The sequence below is a fragment of the Salarias fasciatus genome, chromosome 11, assembly GCF_902148845.1.
Source record: "Salarias fasciatus chromosome 11, fSalaFa1.1, whole genome shotgun sequence".
Lineage (NCBI taxonomy): Eukaryota > Metazoa > Chordata > Actinopteri > Blenniiformes > Blenniidae > Salarias > Salarias fasciatus.
Window position 1 is genome coordinate 25,926,375 of NC_043755.1, and position 9,132 is coordinate 25,935,506.

At 50.3% G+C, this 9,132-nt stretch overlaps 1 protein-coding gene across 2 annotated transcripts; it reads right to left on the reverse strand.

Moving 5' to 3' along the window:
- Positions 1 to 4,084: 4,084 nt before the first annotated feature.
- preb (prolactin regulatory element binding) lies at positions 4,085 to 8,132 on the reverse strand. 2 transcript variants are annotated; one of them, XM_030103688.1, is made up of 10 exons: positions 7,957 to 8,132; positions 6,693 to 6,860; positions 6,435 to 6,612; positions 6,098 to 6,351; positions 5,562 to 5,660; positions 5,313 to 5,440; positions 5,070 to 5,243; positions 4,880 to 4,952; positions 4,662 to 4,806; positions 4,085 to 4,588 (listed from the first exon to the last, which is right to left on the reverse strand). In XM_030103688.1, exons 2-10 carry the CDS (start codon positions 6,825 to 6,827, stop codon positions 4,494 to 4,496), a joined length of 1,281 nt encoding a protein of 426 aa, XP_029959548.1. In that variant the 5' UTR covers positions 6,828 to 6,860; positions 7,957 to 8,132; the 3' UTR covers positions 4,085 to 4,493. The 2 variants fall into 2 exon arrangements, with proteins under 2 accessions (XP_029959548.1, XP_029959547.1); XM_030103687.1 differs by having other exon boundaries at positions 4,085 to 4,806.
- Between the last annotated feature and the right edge of the window lie 1,000 nt (positions 8,133 to 9,132).

A 9,132-nucleotide genomic window follows, 5' to 3' on the forward strand; every position in this document is an offset into this window, starting at 1 on the left:
GCTGTCTGCACACACACACACACACACACACACACACACACACACACACACACACACACACACATTAGACACAGCTGTGCTTCATGCATTCAGAACTGAACATGTTTGATCAGTAATCAGTGTTTCTGGTCGTCCACTCCTCCCAGAATCCTCCAGCTCAAAACAATCCACTCTTTTCAGTGAATCGAACACGTGAGTCACATGACCTTCACTGGGAGAAGCTTCCAGAAGGTCAATGACCTCTGACCCCAGGACGCCAGAGAGTGGTCCCCCTAGGGGACCAGGCTGGACCAGGACCCCCCAGGCTGGACCAGGACCCTCCAGGCTGGACCAGGACCCCCCAGGCTGGACCAGGACCCCCCAGGCTGGACCAGGACCCCCCAGGCTGGACCAGGACCCCCCAGGCTCGTTCCACTGCTCTCTGCTGGAGCCCCGGCTGTCTGCCGCTCTGTGTCTGCTGATCTGGTCTTAGAATGTTCGCCTTCACGCTCTCTTCTCCGCTCGTCTTCATGAAGACAGTCAGAGACACGCTGGAGTCCAGTTCCCTGTCCCACCAGAGAAAGCTGCTTCTGACTCTGAAGACTCCAGAACCCCTCCCTGGAAATACCGTCTGCTGGGCCCTCCCCCCCCCCCCTCCCCCCCCTCCCCCCCCCCTCCCCCCCCCCCCCCTCCCTTCCTTCCACTCTGTTCTATTCTATTACATTCTGCTCTAAACATCAGCTTCAAAACATCAGCAGCAACAACATGAACCAGAACAGCAACGATATAAACAACAACAGTCTATTACATCTGCTGAGTCAGTACACACACACACGCGCACACACACACACACACAACACACACACACACACACACACACACACACACACACACACACACACATACACACACACACACACACACGCATGCACGCGCGCCATCAGACCGTCAGGATGGACATAATAACATAAGCCACAGTCAGTCAGACAGAAGTGTGTGAAATGAGCAGTGAAGCGTGTGTTTTGCTCCTCAGTGTGTGTGTGTGTGTGTGTGTGTGTGTGTGTGTGTGTGTGTGATAAACAGAGCTCACCTTGTTGTGGAGCAGCTTCTCTCTCTCAGATGAACCCAGACAGAGCAGATCCGGATCCAGATCCAGCAGGGATCAGAATGAAGATCCAGACCGTCTGCGGCGTCACGCGCCTCCTAATCCCACCCTGGGCTGGTGCTGCGTTCACGGTCAGTAGGACATGTGACTTCCACAGAGAGCTTGGTGAGAAGGAAGATTTCAAAAATCAACCAATAAGAGTTCATTTATTTATTGAACCTTTATTTATACAGGCGGGCCCCACTGAGACCCAGGGTCTCATTTTCAAGGGGGAACAGTCGATAGCAGCAGATTCATATAAAGGAATGATGTTGAAAACATCAATAACTTAACCCCTAATGTTGATAATTATCCTAGAAATAAATCAGAAACACAAGTAAATAAATAAATCAGCACTATGCGATCACCTGAAGCACAGTTTGCTCTGGTCTTGTTTTGACTGCAGGGCCTGGAGAGGAGCTGAGAGCCCAGACAGGCTCAGATGACCAGACCTGATCAGGGGGCAGCAGCAGGGCCAGCAGGGCGCTCTGGTGACGGTCAGAGGAACTCTGCAGCAGCTCAAGGGTCTCGTTTCTGTTTGGAAATGCTCTTTAAATGATAAAACCCAGGGTCAAATGTCTCACTGTGTGGATTAAACATTTTCTGCTATTTCAGATTTTCCATAAGACAGTTTTGTCCTGTTTGACCTTTGACCCGGTCCACTTTTATCATCTCTTGACCTTATGCATTGTTTAACTGTTATATTGTGCAACACGTTCCTTTTCTTAATTTGTGTTGCATTGTGTTAGTATTTGAATAACCTGCTTCATGGACACACTGATGGGACTTTTTCACTGGATTGTTTGCTTGTTTTCAGGGACTGCAGTCAACTTTTTTCTCTTTCCTTCTCAAAGAGATGTGGATAAACTCCTTATTCAATAACTACTGAGGAAAAACACTTTCATCCATTTTTGAACAGTTTTACATTTTAGCACTTTGTGTTATTTTTTTTTCTGAATATGAAAAGAGCTTTAAAAAGTTTGATTTAATTTGATTTGAAACTACAACTAAAACTACAAACGTTTGCCAACAAATGCACTCACTCGTTACACACAACTGCTCACACTCCAGAAGGACATTCTGGAACGCAAAGCTTGAACCACACCAGCTGGGACTCCAGATTTTCTTTCTTTTGAAAATCCTAAATGGACTTATTTCAGGGAATGATATTGACTTTTTTTATTATTATTTTTTGCAGGCGTAAACAGAATTCATTCTATTTGTGTAAACGTGCCAGGTTATTTATAGAACGGAAACCAAACTTTACTGTCTTGAAATATTTAGATATTTTATGAAAAATGAAAAGAATATTTTTTCTTTAAAATAAATATTCGTTTTTAAAACGAGCCAAGCATAGAAACCCAGTTGGCGCTGCGACCCGCAGAGAAGTTCTCCTATTTCCTCTGGCCTTGAACGCAGCATGTGGAGCCGGACAGGTGTTACGGTCAGATCTGCATCAGCGCAGGAATGTCCTCCTCTGGAGCTGAGACCACAGCGTGGCGGCCACTAGAATAATGCCAGAACAAGACAAAACAACAACAACAACAACAACAACAATAACAACACTTTAACCACGAAGACCCTGATCAGCACGCACACAGAGTTCTCCGTAACACCGGCAGTGACGTCACAGGCTGTGCATAATGAGGAGAAATGCGCAGAATGTGGGGTCAGTGTGCGTGTGCGTGTGATCCCGTGCCTGCCCCATGACTTTCACACATGCACTCTCAGATTGGATCCATGTGACACTGCATGTGCATGTGCACACACACACACACACACACACACACACACACACACACACACACACAGTACATGACTTTTAATGTGGCTCTCAGTGCACAGTTCTTCAACATGAGGTCCGTGGACCCTGAGCAGGTCCGCAGACGTTCTCCTGGAGGGCCGAGCTGCTTCTGGTGCGACGCTGGAGACCCGACTGATGTACTGACCCTGAAGCTGCAGCGCCTGTTCAGGCGTCTTCACGTTTCATATTTTATTTCTCTATCAACATAAATTTGTTAAAATGTGAAATAATAGTTCATGTCAGTGTCTTTTTAGTGTCATTAGGTAGAAGAATTATAAAAATTAACTTTCCCATGTTTGAGATTATTCTACCTGCAGCCACATGAAGCTTTCAGAAAATTAGACCTACATAAACCGTTTAACTTTTTTTTTATTATTGTATTTACACATCGGAATCATTTTCAAAACGACTTATTGCTTACAGTAAAAAAAAAAAAAAGACTTATAAAGGCTACAATGGGAAAGTTGCTAAAATGACTGATGGAATTTCTAAAAGGGATGAAAACCTTGGAATGGAAAAAAATCATTACAATAACATCGTCCCTGTAAAGCGTGTTCTGCTTGATCCCAGCCTTTCACATCTTTAACGACTGATCTGTCTTATTTCACATTCAGCTTTCTATTGGTTCAGAGTGAAAGAGACTCTCCTACCGTTCGCTCCTAACATGTCAGAACTGTCTGAGAAAGGCTGGAAAAGGAGGAGGAAGAAATCAGGCAGAAAACGAGCTTCATGAATCCAACATCAGATGGTTTCTGTGCGCTTCACATCTCCTGGACGTGTATGAAACTGTAAATCCTGTTTGCTTCATTTTAAATATTTTAAAGATAAAGTGGAAAATGAAAAGTGGCTCCTATGTTCATGAAGGCTGCAGATCTCTGTCCAGCTGTTTCTGGATGATTTCATTATTTGCATCACGATTACTGCGCCTTCCTGTTCATTCCATTTTCCCTCTGATTTTAACGTCTTCAGATTTAAGGATCTGGGGACTAAAAGGTGAGACGACAGTCCTGAAACCTCCCTGGAGCCGAGTTCTGAAGGAAAATGAAGTGAAACAGAAAAGCAGAGGAGAGCGTCCACCCTGGAGGGATTTAAATGTTCTCAACAGCAGCAGTGAATCCTGCAGGGGGCAGTAAAGCATCGGGAATCCTCCTCAAACACACTGGCATCACCACGTTCTGCATTCCTTTATTATAAAGACGGCAACAATTCAGCTTAAAAACAAAAAGACAAAACCTCCTGACATCTGATTTCCTGTGTTCTTCCAGTCTCCTGATTAAAAGCGTCGCCGTGTCTCCAGGTCCTGATCAGAATCCACACAGCTGCAATTAAGTTAAAGGAGACGACGGCTTGATAAAAGCTGGATTTCTCTAAAACAGCGTCTTGGTGAGAGTCCTGCTGCCAGCGGGACCCGGCGCTCGCCGTCCAGCAGGGGGGGGGGGGCCTCGGCCCACACACCTGAAAGACCTTCAGTCACTTCCCTTCAATCTGTCTTCACAGAGAAACCTTCAGCACCCTGTGAGGGGGGGCCGGGGGAGTCCTGGTCCTGGTCTGGAGCCGGAGCAGGACTCAGAGGAACCCTGGGAAGAGGTGCTGCAGCAGGAGGAGGACCCCCACCACCATGAGGCCGCAGAAGAACAGCACCACCCAGACCGGGAAGGACCCTGGAAAACACAACACAGCTGAGGGGGGGCAGCGGGGGGAGCTGGGGGGAGGCGGGTGCAGGCGGACACTTACTCCTGTTGGCCACTGGGTGGAGCTGCAGCCGGCTGTCCACGGCCACGCTCAGCAGCGCCGCCTCGTTGTTTCCTCGCAGAGAGTCGGGCAGGAAACACAGATCAGTGACCACGATGCCGTGAGACTCCTGAACGTAGTACAGCCTCTGTGGGGGGCGGGGCTGACAGGTGAGGGGGGGCAGACAGACGGACGGGCAGACGGACAGTCAGACGTGTTACCTGCAGAGAGAAAGCGATGACGATGGCCACGGATCCCGTCACGGTGCCGAGGCCCAGGAACGTCCCCGAGTCACTGAGAACAAGCAGAGGAGCCGTTATCAGCGACGCTCACAGGTAGGAGGCCCCCCACGGCCCCCCGTGGCCCCCCGTGGCCCCCCACAGCAGGCGAGCGGTGCGGCGCCTGCAGTACCTGACAGCCAGGCTGGACAGCACCTCGGCGCCGCAGGGCGCCGTCAGCATGGGCAGCAGGCTCCTCCCGTCCCACTTGGTGAGGTAGCAGGGGGGGGGCTTCCGCTCCCGCTTGTGGGGGATCTGCACCGTGTACAGCCTCAGGGCATCTTTCTGGTCCTCCACCTTTCCAAACCTGCGGCGGGGAGAACAAAGGGTGTGTGTCGGTCGTGGCTCCGCCCCCACATGGGGGGGGGGGGCTCACCTGCAGGCCAGGTACCGGTACGTCTTCTGGCCCAGCTGAGGAACCGTGTCCAGCCAGTTCAGAGACGCAGCCAGCTGGGTCCCACTCCACACACTGCAGGAGAAGTCCCGGCCCACCGTCACCAGGTGCTGCAGGGAACACACACACAACACACACACTGAACACACACTGAACACACACTGAACACGATCTGCTTCCGCTGCAGCTGGGACCAGAGAGGACGGATCCAGAACGGCGTCAGAGGCTCACCTTGTTCCCGGGACTCATGTCCAGGTCTTCAACCTCCCCCTCATGGGCTCGGAAGTCCAGCTTCTTCTTCAGCGAAGAAAACCCATCAGGAGACACACTCTGCTCAGAGGACACACACTCTGCTCAGAGGACACACACTCGGCTCAGAGGACACACACTCGGCTCAGAGGACACACACTCGGCTCAGAGGACACACACTCGGCTCAGAGGACTCAGAGGACACACACTCGGCTCCTGCGGTCCTAATGCTCCTGAGGAGCATCCAGGAACAGCCCTGTGTCCTCGGGGGAGGGACAGTTTATTTTATGATAATAATAATAACAATAGTAATACATTTTATTTCACAGCACCTTTCTTGACACTCAAGGTCGCTTTACAAAAGGATTAAAAACACATTACAGATAAATAAAACAACAGACAAGATAACAAAACGAGTTAAAAGAAAAAAAAAGTCAGATTTGGTCTAAAATTCATTTTAATTTATTTCTGTTGAGACAAAATCAGACCGGCCTCAGGAAAAGAAGTGCCCCCCCTACCTCCCAGACGCGGACGTGTCCGTCGGTGCCCCCCGTCAGCAGCAGGCTCAGGTCGGGGCTGAAGCGGACCACCTTCTGGAGGGGGTCCTGGGGGTTCAGGTCCGACTGCAGCTCGGCCAGGCCGCTGACGGAGACCCGGGCCGTGTCGTCCCTGGTGGGGGGGCCGTCTCCGGCCGCCTCCGCCCCGTCCCTCCTGGACAGCTGTCCCTTCCCGGCACGCCGCCGGGCGTTCCCCTGCTGCACGCCGCTGCCACCTGCAGCGGGGTGGCAGAGTCAGCGGAGGGTCTGAACACACACACACACACACACACACACACACACACACACATGGACTCACCGCCGGCCCCTCCCGGGGCGCTCTGTTTGAACCTCATCAGGCAGCAGGTGCCGTCCTGTCCCGCCGCCACCAGCCCGTCTCCGACGGCCATGTTCATGGTGGCGCGCGTGTCGGTGTCGTGGGAGTGCAGCAGGCTGGCGCTGTACTGCCCCCCCACCAGCTGCAGGTCCAGGAAGTGCTGCCACACACAGTCCAGGTCCAGATCACCGCCGCTCAGACACCGGCCCCCGCTACACCCTCTACACCCTCAGTACTCACCACTGCATTCTTGATGCCAGTCTTGGAGGCCCCGCCCCCCCCTGCTGTGAGCACCAGCCCACTTTTACCGTCCACTTTAACGGCGTATAAGGGGAAGGGCGCTCTGTACAGGTCTGGAACCTTCTTCTTCCCCATTGTCGGTCAGAAACGTGCCGAATCCAACCAAACCTGTGGGAAACACAGAGCCGAGTCAGGTCTGACGTGTTTCTGCTGAGAGCAACAGAAAACCCTCAGAGACCGCTGGACCGACCGGAGAGAGCAAGAAAAAAACAACAAGACAGAAAGCGACAACAGGAGAGGTCGGGAGGGAAGACCTGGGGAAAGGAGGAGCTGTTCTGTCTGGGCATGAAAAGTCAATATGTCTCGAATGAACCTAAAATGTACCCTGACCTTTCCAGTTGACCTTCTCTAAACTTCTGCATGTCCAACTGTCCAACATTTCAAGACTTTCTGACCTGCTGTTCTCTACCAAGGAGCGTGATGGAAACATTGATGACAGCTGGTCCATCCAGGATGGATCAATAGACGTCCTGATCAATTCAGTTTGGTATTTACAGTCCTCATCAGGCTGTCCACACTGTCACCTCATGCAACCAAAACCACACTGAACAGCTGATCAACAGGACCAGGAGTCCACTGAGCTCAGAGAGGCATCAGCAGGTTGGACAGAGACCCAGAGAGACCGGAGGAGTCCAGAAAGAGATTCAGAGAGACCGGAGGAGTCCAGAAAATTATCCAGAGAGACCGGAGGAGTCCAGAAAGAGATCCAGAGAGACTGGAATAGCCCAGAAAGAGATCCGGAGAGACTGGAAGAGTCCAGAGAGAGATCCAGAGGGAAAGTGCCAGTCCGGCATCTCATGCTGCAGCTGCACTGCTCGCAGGCGCCTCTGTCCCACCGCAGAGCTTCATTCCAGCCCCCGGGTGACACGCAGCCTCCTGTCCGGTGATGTTCACTCTTCTCCGGTGTGACTTCAGACGTGTGGATTGATTCTGAGTGTCTGAAAACCAGATGACAACAAACCGTGCTGTCCTCCGGACTCCCTCTGCTAACCCTGAAGCTAATGCAGCGTCCGGGCGCTCACACGAGCACTGCCTGAATGGAATTCTGGAAGATAAGAGTAACGCAGCTCCATCTGAAACTACACCACGTCTCCGTCACACTGGAGAAAAACAGCTCCATCGGCGTGTAGAACTCTCCACCACGCCACGAGCGCCGCAGCTTAGCCGCCAGCGCCCACACGATGCGCCGCTGTAAAGTCCTCACCTGCGTAGTCAGTCCGCTTTATCCTGCGCTCTGAAGCTTCCGGGCGGAGAAACTGGACGTCTGGTCATTTATCCTGACGTGTCACCGAGAAGCGCTTCGAAACGAGTCCCCGAAGAGCCCGAGCTAAGCGCTAGCAGCTAGCGGCATGCTAACCGCGGCGGACTTCCTGACCTACACGTCAGCAGCGTGGCGGCACGTCAAGGAGCGTGAGCTACGTGATGACGTAATGACAGGGCCCAAACCAGGCGCCAACCTCCGCTCATAAAATAATTCTTAGTCCGCGAGTGCGCACTCGTGGACTTGGAGAGTACACACCTGTTAGTCGGACTTCGAGTCCAGACTTTCAACGAGGCAAGAACGCATCGAAGTTAATGCGCAACTGGAACATGCGGACTTGATGACTTCGTGTGTCTACAACGCCAATATCTGATAGTTTTCATTCATTCATACATTAAAACATTGATCAAAGAGCAACATAAGATGAGTGTTTATAGTGGCCAGTGATCAGAAAGTATTAGAGGAAGAAAGTAGTTGGTGTAGAACAAGTTTATAAAGCAAGTCGCTGCATTAAATATGGGAAAAAGGTTAAAATGACGATAGAGGATGATCTAAAAAAGTGGCAAAACTGCTTGTACCTATTCTGTCTCATAAATGCTGTGTGTAATACAGTTACTCTTACTTCTAGCCTACCTGCCCTCCTATACAGCTTTTCAATTAGTGTTTAACTACTTGGAGCTGAGCTCAGAAGAAAAGCAGCTGATCAGACGTTTCTGCAAACACAATTATTTCACTTTGTTTTACTGCCTGTCATACCTGTCTGCCTTTTGTCATCATTTTGTCATGTCTTCACGATGCACTGATTTACATGAGTCTAATATACATTATATAGTTAAACACATCATTATCACCATTAAGTTCTCTCTTCAGTAAATGCATCAATGTGTTGCAAAGAGAGAGATTAATCATAAACAGATGTCTAACAAAAAAAGTCAGGAGTTCAAGGAAAATGTATTAAACTTCAACAGAACCTTCAAGAATAAAAGCAAAAATAAGTGGAAACACCAGGAAGGTTTAAAAAATGACATGTTTTTAAAAGTTCTACAGTTCTTTCTTTTATTTACCAGGAACAACAACAACAACAACAACATGAACAGGTCAACGATAAGGTGGTGATGT

What these genes read in the sequence shown, in the direction of transcription:
- preb (XM_030103687.1), bottom strand. Translation starts at nt 6,827, where the DNA reads ATGGGGAAGAAGAAGGTTCCAGACCTGTACAGAGCGCCCTTCCCCTTA. An exon ending in GACACGTCCGCGTCTGGGAG is followed by an intron (nt 5,661 to 6,097) that starts GTAGGGGGGGCA and finishes TCCTCTGAGCAG; the next exon opens with AGTGTGTCTCCTGATGGGTT. An exon ending in CTGTCCAGCCTGGCTGTCAG is followed by an intron (nt 4,953 to 5,069) that starts GTACTGCAGGCG and finishes GCTTGTTCTCAG; the next exon opens with TGACTCGGGGACGTTCCTGG.